A 26,683-nucleotide genomic window follows, 5' to 3' on the forward strand; every position below is an offset into this window, starting at 1 on the left:
CAGTACACGAGACTAACATAGAACACATCTGTTTTTTTATTTTTACGGACTCGTGAATGATTACATTGGAATCACTGTGTCTGTATTCTGTCCGTAAAAAGTATGGATGGAACATCTTACTTGTGAATAAAGCCTTATTCACACATAACTGCTTTGATGTTTTCTGTGTGGTGTCCACTCCTGGTTTGAGCTTACAAACACTGATGCAAAACAATGACCTTATATTTAGCATCAAAGGTATAAATCTATTGAGAACTCCAAGCTAACCAGAGCATGGTAATACATGTAATTCCAACAGAAATTGCTGAGACAATAATTATAAGATCCAGGAAGGTACATGGCAATCGTTCCCAGAGTAAATGTGACATAATAAGTATAATCCACAGGGCTGAAGTTAAGCCTGTTCCTATATCGAAATGGATAACACTTAACCCCACATTAGCTGTATAAGAGGAAGATGGTCAGCCATTCCAAAACTTACTGACTTGCTCTACTGTCATATCGTATGGTATTCAGTTTTTCACATATCCTAATATCAGTGACCCGTGCGATCACTGCTGATCTCTGTAAAGAGACTTTAATATTAAATGAGGATTTTTAATTACTATGCAATAACTGATATTGTATAATGTAATTCATAGTTTTATATATTTTAATCAGAATTCTATCCTAGTTTTTATTTAATGAATTAGAGAGGCTTTCTACTTCTCCATGACCACGGCGGTCAACAATTTGTGAGCGAGTCAGAGTTGGTCCATCAAAAAATAGTCAGAATACAGTTTGGCATACCCTGGTTGTGGGGCTGTAAGTGTTTGCTGATAAGGGGAGCAGAGTGGACCTACTGATCCTGGGCAAGTTGGACTCTTGGCTCAGAAAAGTAGTGGTCACACTCCAGCTGGTATACTTCATTATATTCTATGCAGAAAAGTGATGGTGCAATACCAGATGCCAGTTCAGGCTTTATCTGGGTCTCTGGAGTAGTACCTGCAGTAATGAGAGCCAATGTTTGTGCCATGATTCCATTTTGGTGAAAAGCTTTTAAGGATTTTAGCCTCTGAATTTAGGGCTTCTATGATTTGAAAGGGTATTGGAAACATGAATGTTTCACAGTATTGTTCTGTGAATGTCTCTTCACTCCCTAAGGGAATCACTGACCTTGTCTTGCTTGCTATCGCCTTCATGAGTGTGTGTGGCTCAATGAAAGCTATTCCTGACAATAGATTGGAATCAATAGGATCACTGTCACTCGTGCATCCTGTATCATACAGTCCATTTTCTGGAGATTTAGCAATCTCATATTTTCTGCAACTAAACCGTACAGTATAAGGTTGAGCAACAGGGAACAGATGTTTAACCTGCTTCAATAATGAAAGATGGGGATGGCAAAAGGACCTGGAGAGACAAATCGCCAACGCCGTATCTTTTGTAGCTTTTCTATACGATTTATCTAATTTTGAGTTATTTTGATGTTATTGGTAGCAGGTTTCTAAAAGTGAAAGTCAGTTATTATAGTAGGTTAGAAGTCAGTCAGCTTTCTGCTGCCCATAAATAACTTAGAAAAACTCATTAGTGTGTCTAACTGGGCTCAAATGTCAGACCTGGAGAAATGCAGGTAAGAACTTTATAGGAATGTATTCATTACAGTAAGTAAACATATAAAATCTTAAATATTATTAATCATAGGGAGGATTATCAAAGCCTGGTAGTATTACCATATATACTCGAGTATAAGCCAACCTGAATATAAGCTGAGGCCCCTAACTATACCACAAAAAACTGGGAAAACTTATTGACTCGAGTATAAGCCGAGGGGGGCTTTTTCAGCACATAAATTGTGCTGAAAAACTCGGCTTATGCTCGAGTATATACGGTAGTTTTTCAGGCACTCTACCCAGTTACACTCCCTCTTCATTTTTTTTTTTCTTTCTTGTACTAAATACCTAAAATGTTAAAGGAGTTGGTTGTGCTATCAATACAAATGGCAAAAAAAGTAAACTGAATATACATTTTCAAGTTAAAATCCGCATCAAAATCCGGTCCAAAAAACTCAACATAAACTTTCCCTTACGCTCGGTTCACACTAGCGCCCGGACTCCGTTCTGAGCTTTCAGTCTTCTGCATGCAGAAGACGGAAAGCTGTCAGACCGGGTCCGGCTGTGAGCGCCGGTAAACGTTTTATGCTCTCCGCTGCAAAACCGTTTTTTTTTTAAAAAAAACCGGTCACAGAGTACTGCATGTCCGACTCTGTGTCAGTTTTTTTAAAAAAAAAAAAACCTGTTTCACCGCGGAGCGCATAAAACGCTCACCGGCGCTCACGGCTGGACACCTTTCAAACCCATTCAAATGAATGGGTTTGAAAGAGTCCTGCAGCTTTCCGTCTCCTGCTCTGTTTTGTGCAGGAAACGGAAACCTGCATGAACGGAGACCGGGCGCAGATGTGAACCAGCCCTTAGAGGTAGTCCAGCATGGGCATCTGCGTTTCTGTATGATCAACTTGGTCATACTAAAATTCATTTTCAATACCATGCATGCTATTACACCCACTTAATCTGCAAAGAAATATATGATAAAAGAAAAAATTATTTGCAAAGTTTACTTATTTCTGTTTGTATTGATGGAACACCCCTTAAAATTAAGAATGACAATAAGAAAATGGTTATCCCTCAATTCTTTCCTTTAGGCTACATTCACTGTTTTCACGGTCTAGTACACACCCAAGACTAATCCGATTTCACAGATCCCTCATAGACTTGTCTATTGAGGGATACATGAACTCTGCCCACAAAATAGCAAGATATCCTTTAAGTTTGGATGCTTGTTCCACAATCACGCCGAAACGGGGGCCGTCCTGGGTGGGAGGGAAAGGGGAAGACGGGGTCACAGCTGCCGCAGGGCAATGGGGGGCCCCAAGGCCACGCTGCAGGGAGGGGGTGGTGGTGCTGCAGATGAAGTCACGGGTAATGCTAGATTTATAGCATATGACCTATGAACCCTGTCGTGTGAATGAGTCCTTTGGCGATGATCATGTGAACTAATAAAAAATCTTACATGTTGAATCTGCAACTAATGAAAGATTTTTCATCCATGTAGTTAGTCCATTTGTTTGCAGAGGAGACGAACTGGCCAACTTATGGATGATTGTTTCAAAGTCTGTGCCCTCCAATATATGGACTGAAATAGTGTCTCCCCACATCTTGTTGAAATTAGTGGACATTTCAGACGCACCAGCTAGTGTCCGTTGCTAAAATCTTGTAATACACAATAGCCATAGACACTGCAATCGGAATCAAACGGTAGTGTGAACGTCCCCTATCTAAACAGTAATAATAAGCTAACTATATGTGTGGCTTACTATCAGCCACACGACCAAACAAATTAGCACGATGTAGTCTCACTGGATTCAGAGAATCAGGACAGACCCAGATGCCCTGGATCTGCCCTAAAGTGCAGGCTCATCAGCCTTTTATGGGCCAGTAATGAGCCTATGACCCACAACTGGGCTGAGGCCTACTCCAGACCCACCTTGGACCACACATAGGTCAGAAACCTTGGGCTGATATATCTGGATTCCAGCATTCTGCCTGTCACCTTCTCTCAGTGGTCAAGATTGAGCAGGTAAAATCTGTCCGTGTTTCAGATGGATGGATTGCAGCACAGCTGAACTGGACTTAACATGTCAATTCAGTTTAGAAGGGCTGGCTTTAGAATGGTAAAATCTAGTCAGAGTTCCCTCTCGTTCACTGTGTTTTGTTAATCTGTTTGGGGAGTCCGCATGACAAGCCGTGTGCAATGAAATCACACGGACCCCATAGACTATAATGAGGTCCGTGTGCTCTCCATGTGGTGTCTGCACAGAACATGTAGACGAGAAAGTACTTTGCGATCTACTTTCATGTCCGCATGATTCGTGCGGGCAGCACATGAACCCCATTATAGTCTATGGGGTCCGTGTGCTTTCATTGCACACCGCTTGCCAATGCGTTTGGTATTCCGTTTGGGTGGGGGTCTCCATGCGGACTCCTCGAACGGATTACCAAACACAGATGTAAATGATTCCTCATATATTGCAATGTATGGAGGGATCCATCAAAACATCCAAAAGTAGAACACAACCTAAATTTTTAAAAACAAAACCGTGTGCTCCAATAAATATATCTTATGTTCTAAATATCCTGATTCTTTACACGAGGTTGATGTTTTACTATGGAAATTTTCTATGACTATTATACATCAACCATTTATGCTAGAACTAAAATGTGACAAAATAGTGGAGTCAGAGTTGAAAATTTGGCCTGCTAACTCTTACAAGTAGTCCTGCATAAAAGATTGTAAGAACCATAAAACGTAGTCTTTCAAAAATCAGTCAGTATATTGGAAATGTACCAACATAATAATAATAATAATTAATTAGAGATCAGCGAGTAGTGAAATATTTGAAAATTCAATTTGAGTAGACCTCAATATTCAACTATTCATTCGAATATCAAATCCCATTATAGTCTGTGGGAAAAACATGCTCGTTTCAGAGAAACCAACATTTGACGAATTGTAGTCACCAAGTCCACAATGACACCTCTGGAATGCAACTGGGACAGCAGGGGAAGCATGTCTGGGGGCATCTAACAAGCCCGAATCCCTGTATTATTGTGATTATTATTATTATTATTTTTTATTATTATTATTACTATTACTATTGCTGATTTAGCCAGCCAATGACTGTATACGTTTTTTTTCAAATGCCTACGTTGTCCTAGTTCCTGTCCCACCTCCCCTGCATAGTTATTGTTGTAAAAAAAAAGCGCCAGGGAAGGTGGCAGGGGAATCCAATTTTTACTGCGCTCATCGCATGGTATTCAACCGAGTTCGAGTATTTCGAATATCATACCTACTCGATCGAATACTACTTGCTCTTCTCTAATAATAATAATAATAATAATAATTTTTATATTCATAACTAAACCCTGCTCCTTTTGCAGAAGTTACAATTTTTGACAGTTTTTGAAGATATTCAGTTGAAATAGTATCCTCCAACTTCTGTAGTTGTTCGGGATGTGTGACTGGCTTCTAGGGAATATGTCTGATCTTTCAGTACAGTTTATATGTGGTGACGCTGCTAGACGGACGAGGAAAGAAAGTACTGCAATGCGCAGCAGTGGCATAGGCTACAAACAATGCCTGGGTGGGTTATAAAGGACTTGGGAACACATTTATATACAGGCTTAATAAATATGGTTTTGTCTAAACATGTTTTTATGGGTTTTTACACCTAGAAAGCTGATGTAGATAAATCTGCTCCATTATTCCTTGCATTCTACGTAAATCTTCCAATTTATTGAAGCAGCTCCTCATTACATTTACTCCGCCATGTTTGATAGAAAGTATCAAGCCCTCATTTAACATCCTTTATTGTGCTCTACATTAAAAGTATGGTTTTCAGTTTTTTTTTTTTTTTTTTTTTTTTTAATTTAACTTAATAATGTTTTATGATTTATTTAGCTTTTGGAAATCCTGCATTTTTGAGACTAGAGCAATTTGTATAGGCTGTTGTTGTTGTTGCTTGAATGTCCTAGTATAATCACATTTTTGACCTTTTATGAAACTTCTGTTCTTCACCAGTACCAGTTATTGAAAGGATCCAATAGATATCAGACTAAGGATGGGTTCACACTACCGTTGTTAATGTCTGTTGCTGTCTTCCGTCATAATATGACAGCAACGGACATTAAACTGTTGCATTGACACGAATGTAAACCGCATGATGGAAGCGATATTCACGATTTATCTTCCTTTACAAAGGTAAACAAACGATGAAGATGGCATCTTTTGTTTTGTTTGCATTAGTCCATGCACTACAGTTGTATTGCAGTCTATGGGACTTGAAATCAAACTATTGTAGGTTCAAGCCCACTAGGGGGAGGCTAATAAAATTAATTTAAAGGGATTCTACCACTAAAACACTTTTTTTTCTAGTTACCACGTCGGAATAGCCTTTAAAAAGGCTATTCGTCTCTTACCTGTGGAAGTGCTCTCCGCCGCGCCGTTCGTTCAAAATACCGGTTTGTACCGGTATGCTAATGAGTTCTCTCGCAGCGATGGGGGCGCCCCCTTCGTAGGAGCAGCGATGGGGGCGTCCCCATTGCAGCTCGAAAACTCACCGCAGCGCCGCCTCTCCGGTCTTCGGTGTCCTCCCCTTGCTTCTTCAGCGTACTGTCGGACGCCTGCGCAGTACGCTCTGTTCGACGAAGATTGCCGAAGGAACTGCGCATGCGCGAAATAGCGGTCCCAGCCATAGTGCGGGCACCGCACTTTCGCGCATGCGCAGTACGTTCGGCAATCTTTGCCGAACAGAGAGCATACTGCGCAGGCGTCCGACAGACGCTGAAGAGGCAAGGGGAGGACACCGAAGACCGGAGAGGCGGCGCTGCGGTGAGTTTTCGAGCTGCAATGGGGACGCCCCCATCGCTGCTCCTGCGATGGGGACGCCCCCATCGCTGCGAGAGAACTCATTAGCATACCGGTACAAACCGGTATTTTGAACGAACGGCGCGGCGGAGAGCACTTCCACAGGTAAGAGACGAATGGCCTTTTTAAAGGCTATTCCGACGTGGTAACTAGAAAAAAAAAGTGTTTTAGTGGTAGAATCCCTTTAAAAAAGTTAAAGAAATATAAAAAAATAAAAAAGCTAAAATTAGACCCCTCTTTCCCTAGAATACATTAAAAAATTACTGTGGAACATAAGCACATGAAGTATCCCTGTGTCCAAAAACGCCTGCTCTAAAAATATTTTTTCTATACAGTGAATGCCGTAGCGAGAAAAATAATTTCTGGAGTCAAAAACTAAAATCCAGAAATGTCAGTCGTGTGAAAGGGTTAAACCTTTTCTTTAGAATAATAGTTTAACATACAAATACCACCTTGTGTGAATATGGCCCAATAACATTTACGGTTACTCAACAGCTTCCTAAACTGACAAGTAACTTTTCTATTGTTTGTATATGTTTAGTCTGCAGATAAGCAAAGAGCTCTAGAAGAAACCAAAGCCTATACAACACAGTCCTTAGCTAGTGTGGCTTATCTCATCAACACCTTAGCCAACAATGTCCTCCAGATGCTGGATATTCAGGCTTCTCAACTCAGGAGGATGGAGTCCTCGATCAATCATATATCACAGGTGAGACCATTTTTTTTTTTTTTTTACCCCTAAAATGATAAATGAGAAATTTTCATTATAATGTTGATCAACAAGGTAATCCGTTTTCAAACCCAGTCATTTGAAAGGATTTGCAAAGTGTCCATCCGTGAGCGCTTTCTGGTCTCTGTGGCGAAACCATTTTTTTTTTTTTTTTTTGAACTGGGTACAAAGTCTCAGACATGCAGGACTTTGTGTCCGGTTTAAAAAAAAAAAAACAGTTTCGCCACGGAGACCACAAAACACTCATGGACGGACACTGTCTGCCAGGTTTCCGTCTCCTGTCGGCAGAAGACGGAAACCCACAAAGCAGAGACCGGGCACAGGTGTGAACCCGCCCTTACAGTGTAATGTAAATGTAACATTTGGTGCAATGGGGGTGGGCCTTCAGCCACTCAGGGTTCTACCCTCTCCTGCTAAGCTGTGTATAAATTCAACCTCAAAATTGGCTCCAGGTTCTGCCTAAAAACAGTATTCATTGATTTCAATGGGAGTCAGACGCAATTTTATTTTCCTCTAGGTGATTTTTGAAGTGAATGGGAATTTCACCTGGCTCCCAGAGATGGAGACCCGCCCCCAGTGCACCAGTTGCTTCATTTGCATAATACTTCAAAATTGTTTTTCTTCAAATCTAAAAAAGTGGCATACATAAGAGAGATGATGTTCATCACTGCAATGTGCTCTGTAACATGGTGGTAACTATTAAGTACCAATCCACTGATTCTGGTGCAGTTGGATTATATGTTTTGTAGCCCCCGCCATTCACGAGAAATCAGTGCAGTTTGTTTACCTAGTAGCATATCAGAAACAATCTATTGTTAAGTAGGTGGTATCTGGCTGGAGGGTCATAATTCAGAGCTCTCCAGTCAGCGGTAGACCGTGTCAGAGAGCACAGAATTACACCCTGCCTTCCTGTCTGACACCCTGGACCCCCAATGATCAGCTGTTTGAAGAGACTATGGCCTCTTAACATAAAACCAACCAAAGTACCCGTATTTGGTATTGTAGTTTAGCCCATTACCTTGAATGAGAACTGTGAGCAGGCCAATCAACAGATGAATGTGACGTCATGTGACTTGCACAGTCAGTGAGCGCTGCTGCTTCAGACAGCGGATCTAAAGGGGGAATGTGGAAATCCAGGTGTCGGATCCCTGCAGATCTTTACTTGATCTATCCTAAGGATTAATTTCCGTGTGATACATTTTTGTTCTCTGAACGTAAAGAAACTTATGCAAAGTTTCAATAATTTGCTGCAATTTGTAGACAGTGGATATCCACAAGGAAAAAGTTGCCAGAAGAGAGATTGGAATCTTAACAACTAACAAAAACACTTCCAGAACGCACAAAATTATTGCTCCAGCAAATTTGGAGAGACCTGTTCGCTACATCAGGAAGCCTATTGACTATACTATTCTGGATGACACTGGACATGGAGTGAAGGTATGTACAACATTTGGCCTAGACTATAGTTAATTGTGATTAAATATGCTTTTTATTAAATATGAAATGTTTTTTTTTTTTTTTTTCTTCCTTCCTTATTCAATATGACTTGCATTTTTCCTTTTTGCCCAATGGTTTTAACACTTTGCAAGAATTTAGTTGTCATGGGATGTGATGCCTTATTGTTAGACTTCGATACATTCTCCAGAAGTCCTTAGCTGAATGTAGATGTTTAGTAATAACTGATCTATGACTGTACATATGAGCACCATTGTATTTCACAGATGTTTCTGTTGATGTGTATGGACTTTGTGGCTTACAATTATAGTTTTTCTTACAATTTACTTCAATCTCCCCTCTCTTGATATTTTCTGAGCTCATATTATGTATTATTAACATTGATTGCCCCACCAGTATACAATAGAATACGTGATTTTTTTTTTTTTTTTAATATTAATGATTCTTTTCTTGACTGATTTTTGTGTTTTTCCATTAGTGAGAATATGATGACACAATGCCCCTGATTTGCTAATAGTTAGAAAGTGTAAACTTAGACAAGTAGTTTGAGAATGTGCTAAGTTTATCACAGTGACACTTTAGTATACTTTTATACTTTTTTTTTTTTTCTCTGAGAATCCACACCCAAGTGTGTAACAGGCCAAAATTTTTTTTTTTTTTTTAAAGCTCAGACTAGATATCACATTTTGCCAAAGATGCACTACATTATGCCAGTGACTAGTTGTAACTACAGTAATACATCTTAGCCAGTGTGTATAATAATTAGGTCAGTTTCACATGAATGTAATCCAGGCACATTTGTGCAGGTATATAATATTATGGCTGCTATCCCTGGCCTGACTTAGTCTTATCACGCAAACTAACAGCCTTCTATGGATCTGTGATACTGTACTGTTAGTTGTGGGGTAATAAAGACTCAGTCAGACTGAGGTTTGGGGCCTTTATACTGGGGCATAAATACGCCCTTATTACACTTGTGTGAAATTCACCTTAATTAGATAACATGGGTGAAAGATCCCTAATAGTGACCACATGCCTTATTATAAGTGTACCTGCCGTTATAAACAACTTTACATTAATGACTAGTATGCGTTCATATAAGGAATGTTTGTAGTATTTTATTAAAGTTTTATTTTCAGTTAGTTTCTACATATTGGTCTATGAAGAGAGGAGGGCGGTTGGGTTAAGTTGCTAGAAAAGACACTCAAATAATTGCTACTGGTAGACTCTACTGCTCTGTGCTCTTTTAACACCACTAGGTTTGCAGATAAGAGGCAACAAATCAATTAAGTAGCCAGTGGAATCTAATGTTGTAGATAGAAGATAAGGAGCAAGAAAAGATTTTAAGGGGTGAAAGAAAGCGATCAATGATATATATTACAAAGTTTCTTACTTTTCACTTATATTAGTAATTTCTGAGAAGTTGTTGATAACTAGAGGTACACTTAAAAGAGAGAACAGGTTTACCTTTTATATCCAATCCCAGTCAGTGATGGACTTTGGTACTTTTATATGTACTTTATATGTACCTGAACAATGGATTTATTGTGGAGTTTAGAAAATTTTCAATGTCCAGGTAAAGTCGTCTTGAACATGATGAGTTGGCTTTTTTCAAAATCAGATAATGTTCTCAGTAAATAGGAACTGCAAAGTGCTATATATAATCTATCTATATATCTACAGTTTTACTATTTTTGTTGTGTACGATAAGTACACAGAATATTAAATCTAAACAGGCATTATATCTTTGTAGGATTATGTTTTGAGATTACGTTATGCAGGGTGAGAAACATTAGGCTTATGGTCCTTTCATGTCGGCAGGATACTGCCTGATCTCTGAATGTAAAATCTTTCTTTTCACAGACAGCTGAGTCTAAATAGAAACCATTATAGGCCTAACACTTCACAGCTGATAGTTTTTCTACATTTCTATCCAACCTATGCAATCCTCTGAGCATCAGTTTGTTCCTGTCCCTGATAACGTGCTACAACCTGAGAACTCTGCAACAACAAAAGACTGCTTTTCCACAACGTGCGATGGGGCCCCACGGGACATAAAATCAAGGCATTTTACAGTCAGGGTAAAGTGAATGGGATTCTAGCGATTTCCATGCCCACTTTGTGGTAAAAACCGCTGTGTGGACATGCGGCGATTTCCAAAACCAGTGCGGTTTTGGAAATTGCAGCGTGTAATTTATACCTACAGAAACACCAGCGGTTTCCCCATAGGTATAATTGTAACAGTCCGCAAAGGAAACCTCTGCAAACTTTGTCTAAAGCGCTGCGGGAAGAAACGTTATGCGTCCCGGCGCAATTTTTTCTTGCAATGCATTTTTGCTGCAGGACGCCCCATGGGGAGAGCGGACATCCTCTTTATTTATTAAGTTTTTATGTTTGCACTTAACAATATAGATAACAAATCAAAAGAAATGAGAAGATCAGATTAGAAATCAACATATACCAGGGAAAGAATTACCAATATATACACTATGAGACTGAGGGATGTTGTGCCAGTTTCATCCACTCCCTCATCCAGTGCCCTGCTCTGACGTCCTCTTTAGGATCTGTGCTGGTTGATAGAGCCTGGCTGTAAGGAGGAACACTTCAATTTACTGGCAAGAAGTAATCTCACAGGTTGCTTTTTCTACCACACAAAGTATATTAAAGTATGGTATATACGGCAATCCATTAAGAATGGTGGAGATCTGCAGCTAATAGATTATTCATACATTGCACTGGAATTGTGTTTTTTATCTGAAATCTGCTTTGAACACATACTGTGAATGAACACATATATTTATCATACAGGTTGTATACAGATTTTATGTTTAATTTTTTTTTGCTTTAGATATCTTGTGGGTTAAACCACGTATGTTTCAACCAGCGAACCTAGACCAAAGAATATTTTATTTTTGTGCTTTATACGTTTTAATGCATATTTATTAACAGTTGGTATAGCTTGTTTTGCTTTGTTTTATTCATGTTTTATGACAACATTAAACCTCAGTTGCCTTTTTTTCCTTTACTTTTCTTGTTTGCTTCCTTTGTACATTAAGTGGTTGCTCAGATTTAAGGTAAGACTTTTAAGGTGAATTTGTATACTCCATGGTCAGCTAGTATAGTGTGAATGAAAGGGTGTGGATGGCTTTTAAATGTCTTAACAAACCTTTTTAAAAAGTAATATATCTTCCTTTGTGGCCATACTAGCTGAATATATAGCGTTTATTTACTCTGTACATAAAACCCTTATGACTTGCTCACATGGCAGAATAGTCCACCGAATTTAGATTGGATTTTCACCCCAATATCCGCATCAGATTTATGCTTCGATTATACCTCCCATTGTTTTCAGTGCAGGACATAGGAAAAAAAACACGCTATGCTTTGGCATTCTGCTGAAGGGACCTGGGATATGGAAAGTAAAGAGGAATCTGAAGCAGATGTCCAGCTCAAATTCCTCAGTATTTTCTGAAGGACCGACGATTCCTTGAACAACAAATCTTAAAATAGGAAGACATCGAGAGATTTGAGAAAAAAACCTTTTTGCCACTGATTTTCATATCTCCTGTGCTAGTGGAGGTTGCCAGCAATCTGAGGAGTTGTCCGACCTCCACCAGACAATGTGTCTTCACTGAAATCTGCATCAGCTCATAACTGGTGTAGATTTCCTACTTCATTTATGTCAGTTTTCTGGCATAATGATGATAAATCTGTTGCTGAGGACAGTGTAACAGCATTTGTAACATTTTTTTTTTCTCAATTTGCATTTCAGAAGTTGCAAACCCAAGACTTGCAACTTTTTTATTTTTTTTTTAACCCACAAAAGTGGTGTAGATGTTTAATACGTCTTCACCAATGATCCTCTGTAGATGGATTTTACTCTTATTCTGAAATTCTGCCTGAATAATGCTTGGAAGCCTTAGGGAGCGTTCACACTACCGTCGGTGTCCGACATGTAGTGTCCGCTCCTAGTGTCCGCTCAAAATCTGTCACGGACACTAGGAGCGGACACTAGATGTGTCCGTGACACCTGTCATTCACTTTAATGGGCATCGGGTGCGTTCTTTTGCACTCCGTGCCCATCCTTCCCTGTCCGCAAGAGAAGATGTCCGACTTCTCAAGCGGACAGAGGAACCCTGCATGCAGGGCTTTTCTGTCCGCTTGAGAAGTCGGACATCTTCTCTTGCGGACAGGAAAGGACGGGCACGGAGTGCAAAAGAACGCACCCGATGCCCATTCATTTGAATGACAGGTGTCACGGACACATCTAGTGTCCGCTCCTAGTGTCCGTGACAGATTTTGAGCGGACACTACATGTTGGACACCGACGGTAGTGTGAACGCCCCCTAAGGGTGAATTCACACTACGTAAACGGCAGCTTATTCTGAACGTAAAACACATTCAGAATCAGCGGTGTATAAGGCAGTTCCCATTCATTTCTATGGGAGCCGGCATACGAGCGCTCACCATAGAAATGAATGGGCTGCTTTTTTGAAAAAAGCAGCCCATTCATTTCTATGGGGAGTGCTCGTATGCCGGCTCCCATAGAAATGATTGGGATGTGCTTTATACGCCGCTGTTTCTGAACTTGTTTTACGTTCAGAATAAGCTGCCGTTTACGTAGTGTGAATTCACCCTTAGGCTGCTTTCACATGGAGTAACACTCCGATCATTCTGACACGTAAACACGCGCGTATCACATTGAAAGCAATAGTTAATGAAAAGCCTCACATTGAGTTCAATGGGTAGCGCGCGTAAGATCAAACCCATTGAAGTCAATGAGATTCTGTTTTACATTGCGCACAAAATTTTTTGACACTATTACAAGGCTCAGAAGATCTGATGTATTGCTTAGAACACGACAGCATGACTTTCCTCCAGAGTTAGGCTTCATTTGCACAGCTGTGGTTTTATTGGTCGTATTTCATTCACTAGCAGAAAATCTCCCTCAATGTGATTACGTCTGAGTCCATTTATGAATACGCTAAAAAGGAAGCATTAGGCGATGTGTTGACATCATTCAGGATGCTAATAAGCTTGTCAGTTCTTTTTGTCCTGTAAAAGTGTTAACAATGGGAAGGGGGTGTTTAGATTTTCAATGTTACGGAGCTGCTTATTTCCTTCCTGGATCACTTACTATGTTGTGGTTGGTATCGTATTCGGTTTTATCCTAACACAGCTTAGTATGACCTCATGCTTTAAGACTTTTTTTTATTTAATCTTTTTCTCTGCCCAAAATAACTCCTGGTATTCATGCACTTCAAGGTTTCTGCTGTGCTTCAAGTGGTTGTTGGGAGACATTGAACTGATATGTTACACCTGGGGGTGGACCACAGCCTTAAAGGGGTACATAACCGTCTGTAGATAATTAAAAGTTAAACATTTTTGCAATATAAGTAATTAAAAAATTTTCTCTAAATATTCTGTGGTCACAAGTTGTTGTCTTGATCCGTTGCCAGTGGATATGACCATCAATGCAGTACTTTCCTTGCCTCAGAAACTCAGCTATGATTTCCTTGTTGTGGCCGGGATATCTTCTGATACAGGTAGTGTCTCTGCCTAATAACCCAGCTACTATAAGAAAATCATGGCTAGGGGTCCTGACAAGTCCCAGACCATAGAAAGTTTCTGCATTCGTGGTTGTAAACATTGGCAACAGAGTAAGACAACAGTCTGTCACCACTAATTTATTTATAGAAATCTTTAAAACGCTGCAGAATTTTTTACTAAAATTTTTAATTCTCTACAAATATAAATATGATTATATTAATGGGAATACCCCTTTAAGTTATGGTTGCATGACCTTTGTAAATTTTGAGCATTTATTATAGCTCATGTTTTAAAGGTTATTGATTAATCACAACAGTGTTTCCAGCTGTAACAGGCCCTTCTTCAGGCAATGGCTTATGTGGTGCCTTGAATTTTGCAGTAGTGTGTCTGTGACATTGAATTGGTGGCCTCTTTTTAAGAGTCGGGGGGCCAAGCTTAAGATCGGCTGAACAAAGGTGCTTTAGTTATCCATACACAGCTCTGTGCTTCTAGTCATTGTACCTGGTCCCACTGTCCAACTCATATAATGGAGCAGAGCTGCTGTACCAGGCAGAGCCACAATAGCTCCTTCCATTAGCTGATCTGTTGCTATTTTAAAGTCAAATCTCTAATCCTATATATGGTCTATAATTTTAAGTTCCCGAAAACCACTTTTTTAAAAAAATGTATACGTCTTTTAATCCATATCTTTCTTACAGTCTAAGCCTTAGGCTGAGTTTAGACATGGTTCTTCGGTCAGGATTTTGACACTGAATCCGCATCAAAATCCTGACCAAAAAAAAAAAAAACGCCTCCCATTGAAATCAATGGGAGCTAGTCATTTCTTTTTTTCCGCGAGCGGTTTGTTCCCGCTTGTGGAATAAAGAAGGGACATGCCCTATCTTCAGGTGGATTCCGCTGCCGTTTCAACTGTAGATATCCACCTTATGACACCTCCCTCCTAACTAGGTCCATTCATTTGGGCCTAATCTGGAGCGGAATGTCGCAACTGGATGCCGGTGCACTGCATCGGCATCCAGGCGTGGCTAGCCTTTTTTTTGTCCGGAATCTGAGGCGGCCTCCGTGTCAAATTCCGGACCAAAAAACCCAGTCTGAATTCAGCCTTAGACAGTAAGAAAGTAGAAAGATATGGCTGCAAAGATGGCAGTGCTGTCTCTTAGGTGTAACAGGAGAACATTGCCTGTAAAGTAAACTGTATGACAATCTGTTTTGCACTTCATTTCCTTTTCTCTTATTTTTTTTTTTTTTTATGGCAATATCGCTTTACAATGAAGGTTTACAAGAACATGCCATACATGATGTACACAAAGCCTCAGCCAATTGTCTATGTATTGTATATTTTCATGCTGGTGCCATAACTATCTGGACAGGTTTTGTATATGGAACGTATATATACTAAATAGTTCCTGGTCCTACACAAACTGATCTTTTCACAAGCACCCCTCTCCTCTCATTCCCATGCTGAGGCAGAAGTATTTGCATGTGTTTTCCCTGCTCATCGGCTATCACAGACACAAATATCTGCACTGCTAAAACAAACCTCACTATAGCCAGTGAAGAGACACCGGCGAGTAGATGCATTTTTTTCAAATAACAGATAGTGGACTGACTTAAAAGATAGGAGCCTCCTAGCAGCAGGACTTTCAAAAGGGTCATTCCGTGTCAAGTGAACCAATGATTTTTCCCTCTATATTTTTAATTCTTTTGAGATTTTGTTATTTGGTAATAGTGTGTCAGAGAATGCAAAATGTGAAGAAAAAAAAATTCTAGGGATTTTTTTGGATTTTTAATTGATTTTCAAAGTTCAGAAAGTGCGAATTTCTGTGTTGCCTGCCTTTACATTTCTCCTCATAACTTAGGCTAGAAAAAAGATAGAGAAACAAAATAAACGCCATTCTACTCAGAACTATACAGGCTTTCACCAAATATGTCACAAGAGTATCTTTATTAATATTTTACCCATGTGAACGCAAACACAAAATTTTAAAACGCATTTCCGAAAAAAACGTTTTATTTAAAAATTTTTAAAAAATGCACATGGGCCTGCTATGCTCCGAGCCACATCTGTAGCAAAATTCAAGTTGGGATCGCGATGGGATAATATTTTAAAATATAACTATTACAGTGTCATTCTGAAAATCTTGAATTCAGATCTGTTCAGCCTGTGGTCTAAAAGTGTGGGGTCTATATGTGAGATATGTACAGAGAATGATCCACCTCACAAAATTTTAATGATAACTAGTGTCAGACTAGCAGTATACAGGTCCTGTATCTCATCTCTCTCAGAGGTGTGTTTCTGGTAGGACAATTATTGTAGTTCACCTCAGATAACCACAAGAAGGGAGGTCCTACTCTTCATGTTTGATGCATGTCCCTTATTATTAAAGGTAGAGTAGAGTAATTCATACAGAAGTCATGTTATGTTCTCATATTGCATTGCTCAGTATATGTTGATGCAGTCACTGATGTAAGGAATGACTGAGGACTTGATGCTAATGTACAATTACTAGGTAGTATGGAAGGACACTTATTGTAGTGCACCTCAGATAACAAGGAGAAGGGAGGTCCTAATCTCCATGTTTGATGCATGTGCCTTATTATTACAGATGAATGTTAATAAAGAATATACCCCCCCCCAACCACACCAGTGTCAACTCATTAGGTGTGCAACATATAATTACCAAATAATCCATGATTTTTAGATATCACAGCAGCTTTTTTCTTTCGGCTTGTTCAATGCATTCAGGTTGAAAATGCTGGACAAGCTGTGTTCTGATAAGATGTATTTGTTCTTTGCACTTACAGTATTTGTTTTTTATGTTTTTTTTATTGTTGCATATAAATGTTGAATTCAGCAAGTTGTAATTTGAAAAGAAAAAAGGAAGAAGCTCACAAAAACATAAAATCAGATGATTCAAGGCTTAAAAAAAAAAAAAATTGATCCCAATTTGGTCCCAAGTTGAAAACCTGTACAAATATAACAAAGAACACAAGTAACACAAATGCATTTTTTCACAATTTTAAAACATACGTCTTTTTCACAATTGCGCATCAAAATTTTGAATTTGATTTCTCCAAAACAAAATATAAAGAAACATCATCTTGTGACATATCAAATGAAAGCCTGTATCGCTCTGAGAAAACTGATGCCACTCCCACCTATTTATCTTAATTCTAGCCCAAGATATGTTAAAAAATGTAAAGCCATACCAGGCCAAAATTCACACTTTTTCAAAACTTTAGAAGTCTATAAAAAATTAACTGATGAAGAAAAAAATTTGAAACTTTTTATTTGTAATTAACTTAAGTTGTACTTCATAAAAAATAAAAATAAAAAAAATCCAAAGACGTCGGGTAAAAAAAATATTCCTATTTGGATCACTTGATATGGAATGACCCAAAATTGTTTTTAGGGTGGAAGACCTTAAAGGGATCCAATCATTGGATACCCTTTTTTTCTGGCTAACACGTAGGAATAGCCTTAAGAAGGGCTATTCTACTACCTTTTTAGATGTCTTCTTCCCACCATCGTTTGGTAGAAATACGGGTTTTCTTCGGTATGCAAATCAGTTCTCTCGCAGCACTGGGGGCAGGCCCCAATACTGCAAGAGAACTCTCCAGCGACGCCTCCGTCGTCTTCTGGAACGCCCCCTCCCTCTGTCTTTCTCCTACCGGGCATGCGCAGTCAGCTCTGTCATCGAGCTTCAAGCAGAGCCGACTGCGCATGCTCACGGCCACAATAAAATTGCTGCTTACACCAGCTTACTGTGTAAAGCGGCCACAAGAAAATGGCCATTTTTTTGTGGCTATGGGCATGCGCAGTCGGCTCTTCCCAAGGTTCGATGGCAAAACTGACTGCTCATGCCTAGAAGATTGAAACCCAGGACAGAAGACGACACAGGGAGAGGGCGTTGCAGAAGAAGATGGAGGTGGTGCTGGAGAGTTCTCTCGCAACATTGGAGACATCCCCAGTGCTGTTTGAGCGCTGGGGCCTGCCACCAGTGCTGCAAGAGAACTCCTTTGCATACTGAAGAAAACCAGGATTTCTACCGAATGACGGTGTGGAGAAGACTTCTAAAGGTAGGAGAAGAGTAGCCTTTCTTAAGAATAATTCTAAGAAATTTTTCTGTTCCTCAAATCCAAAATAGGCCTGGTCCCTAAGAGGCTAAAGCTTCTTTTCACTTGTAAATATAAACCCGCCTAGTATAACACATTGAAAAGATGCCAGTGTCTTACAGTAGTGGGCGGATATTAAAAGACTCTTGTAGAATGGGTTCATGTAAGCATACTTTAGCCTCCAGTTACATTCTTCTTTACATTTTAACTGGATCTGACCAAAGTACATTCACCATTATCACCATTATTGGATTATACGGGCAGTAATCTCTCAGATAACACTCTTATCTGGAAATTCACTGTTACATTTTGCTAAAATGATGAAAAAAACAATTTAACAAATGTTCCATATTTATGTACATACTAGTTCAGATTCTGGAATCAAATCTACTTTTTATACATTTTGTTCCAGCTGCTATTTATAGGGTATCCTATGCAAGTCGTCAGATATTCCACATTAGTTTTAATGTTTAGGACATCTGTGTCTAAGGTGTTTCCCAGGATTTATATATGGAACAATACAGCTCTGTCAGTGGCCATGTCAGATTAAAGTGGTTATCTATAGGCTAGAGGATGAATTTGTGGTCAGTGGGCGTCAGACTGCTGAGACTCCCACCAACCCTGAAAGCAGGGGGTTTGACTGCTGCTGCATTCACAGTGGGTGCAAAGTTTCTTGGTGAGCAGAGATGCACCAAATTTTGCTTCAATGGGGTTCTGGAAATACCCAAAATGCAGCACACTCAGGTCTGATATTGATGATCTCTCCTAAGAATGGGTCAACAATATATAACTGCTAGTAACTCTTGGAAGGTACGGTTTCTTCTTGTGTAGGGAGTCTCACAAGTAGTGCGGGCTTATAAACGCCATGCAAGCTAGCTCTGCTGCAGAAAGCTTAAAATTAAACTCTTACCTAGCCACCTGGGACCCTGAGCAATCATCATCATCATCATCTTTATTTAGCGTCAACGTATTCCGCAGCACTTTACAAACCAGAGGACACATGAACAGACGATATGTGACGTTACAATGTGACAAAGAAATAAACATATCAAACCATAGGAGTGAGGGCCCTGCTCACAAGAGCTTACATTCTAAGGTCAGAGGGCTTATTTGCTACAATGGTCCTGCCATCCCTTAATTGGAAAGGTTTTGTAATTGAAGCTGTATGAACCAGTCACCAGCCGGTATCTGAATAAACAGATACTAAGTGCAAGGAAGCAGGATAGGATCTACGGAACAGATGAGGAAGGATAAAAAGTTATTATTCTACCCCTCCACACACTTCATGGGGATCAGGTCATGTGACAAATCTGACCAAACAGATATTGTTTTAGGACCGTTCTCAAGCTGCTGTAGTTGGGACTATTTGGATTGTCCGGGGGAAAGTGTTCCAGAGCACTGGTGCAGCTCGGGAAAAGTCTTGGAGACGGGAGGGCGATGCTCTGATAACAGAGGATGCAAGTCTCTGGTCATTGTAGTAAACTAGAGATGAGAAGTTTATACTCTGAAACGACACCATCTATGGACGGAAGTCAGTTTTCTTCCCTCTAGAGGAGAGCTGATTGGTACACAGAACACAATGGTATTTAGAAAGTTGGGAATAAATGATTAACTGATTTGTATGAGATTTTGAGACCTGCATGGACTACTGTACACCAGTGAAAGTGTTTGCATAAGTTTTTTATTTAATTTTTAATATTTTTTATACTTTTAATTTTTTATTGCTTTTAAAGTTCCTTTTCAGGAAAGACAATGCTAAAATAATGATTTACTATTATGGTGTGATTTTAGTGCGTGTTTTTAGTGTAGACTTCTATTTTTTCTTTTTTTTTTTTTTTTTTTTTTACTATTATTTGAAACTCTGTGAAGTGCATGAAAAAAAAACATCATATTTCATTGATCCCATCCCAGCTGGTTTCTAAATTGTCCTGTGGCTTGCTGTCTAAGAGCAAACGTCTTCACTTCATTTTCATTTTTCACCTTTATGTTGTTGTAATATTATGTTCCCTTTGCCAATTGCTTTTTGCTTTGTACAGGTCAGTACACAGAACATGAAGATGGGAGGTTTGCCGCGCACTACTCCACCAACTCAGAAACCACCTAGCCCACCAATGACTGGCAAAGGAACTCTTGGGTAATTATTTTCTTATTGTAGAATGAGGGATGCAGTAAGTCCACAGCGCTAAACCTTGCCCAGCATGTTCCAAGGTAGTTAACTTTAACTTTTATTTGACCAAAATAATTGCCAAATCTTATTTTGTTTTGGTTTTTTTGGTTTTGGTTTTCTGTTATTCTACATCCTGAACATTTTGATTTTTACTTTTACAGAAATTGTTCTCATGACTAATTCTTTTTCTCTTGCTAATGTTACAATGCAAATGCATGGCATCGTTTTATTGCAAGTCACGATCCCAACCCAAGTACAAAGGAAGTACCTGCTTGATAGTTAAGTGGTATGGCGCACACATGAATGTTGTAGGGGTGGTTCTCTGCCACATGTAGTTAAAGGGGCTCTATCACTGGGAAAATTCACTTTAAACTAATCACATCCTTGAATAGCCTTTAGAAAGGCTATTCCACACCTACCTTTAGTATGTAGATTGCCTCAGTGGTTTCTGAATAAGTCTGTTTTTATTCATATGCTAATTAGCTTCCAGCCAGTACAGGAAGTTCCCAGCAGCACTCGTCCCTGCTATTATCTCCTATGTGTGTGTGCAAGCAGGAAGCAGGAAGTCAACAGCAGCCTGTGCAGCGGAAACAATAGCAAAGGGGGTGCACGATGCATCGTGCACCGGTCTAATTAGCATATGAATAAAAAAAGACTTATTCAGAAACCACTGAGGCAATTTACATACTAAAGGTATGTGTGGAATAGACGTTCTAAGGGCTATGCAATGATGTGATTAGTTAAAAATGACTTTTCCCAATGGTAGAGCCCCTTTAAATAGAATCGCTTCTCTTATGCAGTAAAATAAGATATTTCCTGCCCTTTCTCTGCTTTGAAATTTAATTTTAGTCTCTGTTGTGCACACAGCAAAAACACTGAGGCTTCCAAAGCAACAGGTTCTCGACTTGGCCGACAGAGATATTCACGTATGGTGTCACTCACTGAGGAGAATTCCAAGTCTTAAAGTCAAAGTGCTGACCAACTATGCCGTGTATAGCTTCCCATTGTACACCTAGCCTCTTCTGACCAGGACTGCATGTAGTTTGTCATCACTCCAGCTGTGTGATGGAAAAAGTGCTGAATGGCAGCTGTACGGCGTCCATCACTTTCCTTCCCCGAGACCAGAGACTACTCTGTGCCAGATATTATATAAACAGAATATAGCAACACTATAAAAAAGCCCTGTCTGTATTCCCTAAATTCTGTTCTGTCTGCTTTTTAATGTCAAATGAGTGATGTGCTTAATCTTTGTAGCCTTGTGTCTCTGGTACCTGTGCAGACTAAATATATCTGATGCATATATGTCTTGTACATTTTGGCACCTTAACTCTGCACTAGTGGAAAACTAGGCAGAAATTCTAGAAATATACCTGAAAAAGGTAGAGATACAATGGCATCAGATTTTGTGTCAAAAATGCCTCCCCTTAATTTCAAGGGGAGTCACTCGCATTTTTGTTTCCTGTAGCGACCCCCCCCCCCCCCAGATTTCGAGGAAAAAAAATTCGACATGCCCTATCTTTCCATGGTTTTCGCAGCTCGAGACACCCTCCTGCTTAGCCCCATTCATCCGGGCCTTATCAGGGGTTGGATGCCGCTGCATTGTATCGGCATTACGTTGCGGCTAGCCGCACGAAAAAACCACACAGCGGAAAAGATTTCCGCTGTGTGAACATACCCTCACTCTACTGTGACACTGGTTTTACTGAAAGAGGACCTTTCACTGATTGGGGTACATGTGATTTAATACACTGCTAGAAAGTAGACAGTGCACTGAATTCAACGCACTATCGGCTTTCCTTTTCTGGGCCCCAGGTGAAGAGCTATATATCAGTCCCGGTACCGTAGCTCTTCACAGTTAGAAGGGCGTTTCTGACAGTCAGTCAGGAACGCCCTTCCTCACAGCAGTGTCTATTGCGCTGTACTGTGAGAGCGGTGAGGAATCTCCCTCCCTCTCCTAACAGTGCTCGTCCATAGACAAGTACTGGGGGGAGCATTCCTGGGGGCATCATGGTGGCTCAGTGGTTAGCACTGCAGCCTTGCAGGAACATCATCTGCAAGGAGTTTGTATGTCCTCCCCTTGTTTGTATGGATTTCCTCCGATTCTACAAAGACCTACAGATAGGGGGGAAAAAAAAGTACATTGTGATCCCTATGTGGGGCTCATAATCTGCATTTAAAAAAAAAAATAAAAAAATAAAGTACGGGGGGGGGGGGTGTTCCTCACTGCTCACAGTACAGCGCTATAGACGCTGCTGTGAGGAAGGGCGTTCCTGACACACTATCAGGAATGTCCTTCTGACAGTGAAGATCTACGGTACTGGTACCGATAGCTCTTCACTGGGGGCACAGAAAGGGAAAGCTGATGCGCTGAATTCAAGGTCTGCTTTCTAGTGGTGTATTAAACTGCATGTGCCACAAATGGTGAAAGGTCCTCTTTAACTAATACAAGTTCTTTGGTATTTGAAGGATTTTCCTTTACAATCATAAGGCTCTGTTTACACTGTTCTCTTTTAAAAGGAGCCATAACAGCCATGATAGATCAGTATTATTTGTTGTGTTATGGATCCTGAATGTTCCCAGAATAAAACCGTCTGACTAGAGTTTTGCAACTTTTTGAGGTTAGTTACCCAAAGTTTTGCAACATTTAATACTTTACCTCCAAATCCCAAAAGTGAAGTGGTTAGCCTGTCTAGCTTTCTATAGTGGAGTAAGTGTAACAAATAAAAGCAATAGTTTCTTGAGGTTTCCATCTTTTAACTTTGTATAATGGAATAGTAGTCTATATTATTTTAAAGTTAAAATAAGTCTACTATATTAGTGAAAGGAAAGCCGATAGAATGCAACCATGATACCAATGTGAACAGAGCATAAACCGTGCACGTCTGTGATATACATAAATGCTGAATACGTTTCTTTACATTGTTTCCTTTTGACATCAGCAGACCCTAAAATCTAATTTGTGGATTGTGTTTGCACAGTTTCAGCAGTCTTTGTGGACAGTCAGTTCATCAGATCATTGTCACCATTACCCACCACTACTTTCTGTGGCAGGTCCTTTCTTTGGAGTGCTTCCCCTTCCTCCCTTCTTAATGTGGAATCTCAATTCTGAATGTTGCCTGCCGTCTCAACCAATGCTCTGCAAGTTGTGTAGCAGTGAAGGGGTTAAAACAATTGTGAGCTTCAGATTGGGCCTATATTTTTCACTTTGAGATTTATTGGTTTTTCAAAATTGTATATAACTGGGAGTACACACTAACCCCTCACATGGAGAAGAGCGGGGTTCCTGGTAAAGAAGATTTTAATCCGAATGTCCCAACACTTTGGGATGAGGTTTGGAGGTTTATTTTTTATTTATTTTTTTTGTTTTTCTTGAAGGCGACACTCACCCTATCGCACATTGGAGCCTGTGCGGCCCCCTGTCGTACCAAATGACTATGTACCCAGCCCCACACGTAACATGGCTCCCTCACAGCAACAGAGCCCTGTTAGAACAGCTTCAGTCAACCAGAGGACCCGCACGTACAGGTATATGTAAGCCATATTAGATGGTGGCCTATTCATAAAAGCTACTCATTAGATTTAACAGGTTACTGGAGAGATTTTCAGTTAAAATAGTAGGAAAATGTAAATTAAAATAGAATATCAATGTAGATGGCAGACTTTGGGTGGGCTAAACTTTTTTTCTTTGATCTAGATTTTCATAATCCGTTTCTGAGAGTAGTCACACTTCAATACAAAGTGGGAAATAAGTTTCAAATACTTGGGTCCATCCATTTTTATTTGTGCCCCACTATCATGGCCTTATTATATATTACTAGTTCACTTGAGCAAAAATGCAAATATGAAATCTGCACCTTATCATAAACTCCTTCACTACTACAGAGCATCAGGAAGTTTTCTGGCCACTGCCTGTGCTTCAAAAAATGTTTTGTGGCTAATGTTTTATCACATATTTTTTTTGTGTGTTTTTATGTTGGACTTTCAGTACCTAATGCCATGCAGGTCTGTTCCCTTGGGGTCATTTTGTGTCTTGTTCCTAAAGCATGTAATTCCAGCCCTTTTCAGTGTATTGTTTTGCTTATTCTTCTGTACAGATACTTGTGCGCGTCAGAATGATTAGATGTAACTTAATAACCCTAAAGGTAAAGGCGAAATCTGAAAACCGCTTTGGGACTCATCCTCTCTCAGGCTATATTCACACTACCGTTGTTAATGCCCTTTGCTGTCATAAGATGACAGCTACGGACGTTAACTGCAAAAGAGTATCGGATACAAGTCGTGTGTTCGATCCCGCTGACTCTAATGTAAGCAATGTGACAGACACAGTCTTTATGTTTGCTTGTTTTTTATGCATAGTAGAAAGCTTCTGTCAGTTTTTTTTTACATTGGGGTGAATTCAGATGGAGTCCCAATGGAGGAGTATCCATCTGCATCTGTCATTTAATGTCTATTGCTGTCATCCTGTGACAAATAATAATAATGGGCATTAAATAACGGTAGTGTGTACCTAGTCTTACTTGTTGACCAGTGGAATAAATCCTGTAAAGGTTTTAGACATTTTTTTCAAAATTTATTTATTGAATTAAATGTATTTTGTGCTGTAAAACCTTTTTTTTTTCTGAGTATAATGAAACATTTTGCTTGATTTGGCGTCTTCGGTGCAGTACCAGTCAAAAGTTTGAACACACAGTTTCATTCCATGTGTTTTTATTTATTTTATTTTTTTTTTTGCATTGTAGATTGAAGACCTGAAAACGTTGAAGGAAAAAATATGGAATTAAGTAGTAGTTAAAATTAAATAAATAAATATTTTTTTTTAGACTCTTTGAAGTAGCTGCATTAGCGTTGACAGCTTTGCATGGTTTTTCACCAGTCTTGAAGGAGTTCCCAGAGGTGCTGAGCACTTGTTGGCTGCTTTTCCTTCACTGTGTTGTCTAACTCTTCGCAAACCATCTCAGTTGGTTTTAGGACGGGTGATTGCGGAGATCATGCCATCTGCCGATGCAGTTCATCACTCTTATTGGTCAAATAGTCCTTATATAGCCTGGAGGTAAAACAGGAATGAAAAGGTGTGTCCAAACATTTAACTGGTACTGTATGTACACTACATAGCAAGCTGCAGATTCATTCTGTGCTAAATCAGCAAGACAAGCTCTGTAATCGATAAGTGCAGCCCCTTCCTGACCTCTTCTGGAGCTAAAACGAAGCTGAAAACTTAATAATTATTCATTCCTTTTAGCTTTAGGAGAGCAGAGGGAGCTCATATAACTGATTTTTAGCACAGGATGGCATTCATCAGGGGGCCACACGGTGGCTCAGTGGTTAGCACTGCAGCCTTGCAGCGCTGAAGTCCTGGTGTTCAAATCCCGCCAAGGGCAAAAAACCATCTGCAAGGAGTCTGTATGTTCTCCCCGTGTTTGCATGGATTTCCATCCCATATTCCAAAAAAGACATACTGATAGGGAAAAATGTACGTTGTGAGCTCTATGTGGGGCTCACAATCTACATTTAAAAAAAAAAAAAAAAAAAAAAAAAGGATGGCATTCATCAGCTTGCAATGTAGAGTGTATAAGATGCCAGCTGCAGAAACCAAAGCAAAAGTTGCAATTATATCTTTATGTATTCTTATTTATTTTTAACACAAAATACATGCAATTTAATAACAAAATTGAAGAATTTGTGTCCATAGCCTCTTAGGAAGATATCCGCCAATCAATGCCAATACTTGTAAAGACACTTACTGTTATAGATTAAATGGTCAAGAGTATGAGGGCACCTACAGGTATTTGGCTGTAAAACACCTCGTTCCCAAAGAAATAATGCCATACAAATCTCGAAATATGTTAAAATAAAAGTTCCATCCAAATTTAGAAGCTTGCCATTCTCATTCATGTTTTCACCCTGGTTGGTGTTCTTGGCATTCTGGCTAGTGATCTGACTTTCTGGCTACTTGAACAAAGCCAGTATTTTTAAAAGCTCCCGGTAAACTGCTTGTGTGCTGTCATTTATCCTATAGATTTTTTTTTTTTTTTTAGTTCTAGGTATCCATAGCTACCAAGTAAAGTAATGGTCATTTTTGCATGCATTACATATGTTATTACTTGGAGGGTAGAAATTTACAACTCACTTAAGAGGGTGGCATCCTATGGCAGTGCTGCTGAAATGAGCTGAGCTCTTTTAGGGCTAGTTCACACGGGGGCAAT

General features: G+C 39.6%; 1 protein-coding gene across 28 annotated transcripts in view; it reads left to right on the top strand.

The window, feature by feature from the left end:
* Positions 1-26,683, top strand: part of ABI2 (abl interactor 2) — a 78,072-nt gene that overhangs the window by 16,887 nt on the left and 34,502 nt on the right. For 8 of the 28 annotated variants that reach the window (XM_075284299.1, XM_075284298.1, XM_075284303.1 and 5 more), the window contains exons 2-6: positions 7,004-7,171; positions 8,453-8,629; positions 11,704-11,721; positions 20,350-20,447; positions 23,856-24,005. In XM_075284299.1, the coding sequence (XP_075140400.1) occupies positions 7,004-7,171; positions 8,453-8,629; positions 11,704-11,721; positions 20,350-20,447; positions 23,856-24,005 (611 nt within the window). The remainder of the gene's footprint in view (positions 1-7,003; positions 7,172-8,452; positions 8,630-11,703; positions 11,722-20,349; positions 20,448-23,855; positions 24,006-26,683) is intronic. The other 20 variants (XM_075284309.1, XM_075284308.1, XM_075284324.1 and 17 more) reach the window with 3 other exon arrangements.

This window comes from Leptodactylus fuscus, chromosome 8, assembly GCF_031893055.1.
Source record: "Leptodactylus fuscus isolate aLepFus1 chromosome 8, aLepFus1.hap2, whole genome shotgun sequence".
NCBI lineage: Eukaryota > Metazoa > Chordata > Amphibia > Anura > Leptodactylidae > Leptodactylus > Leptodactylus fuscus.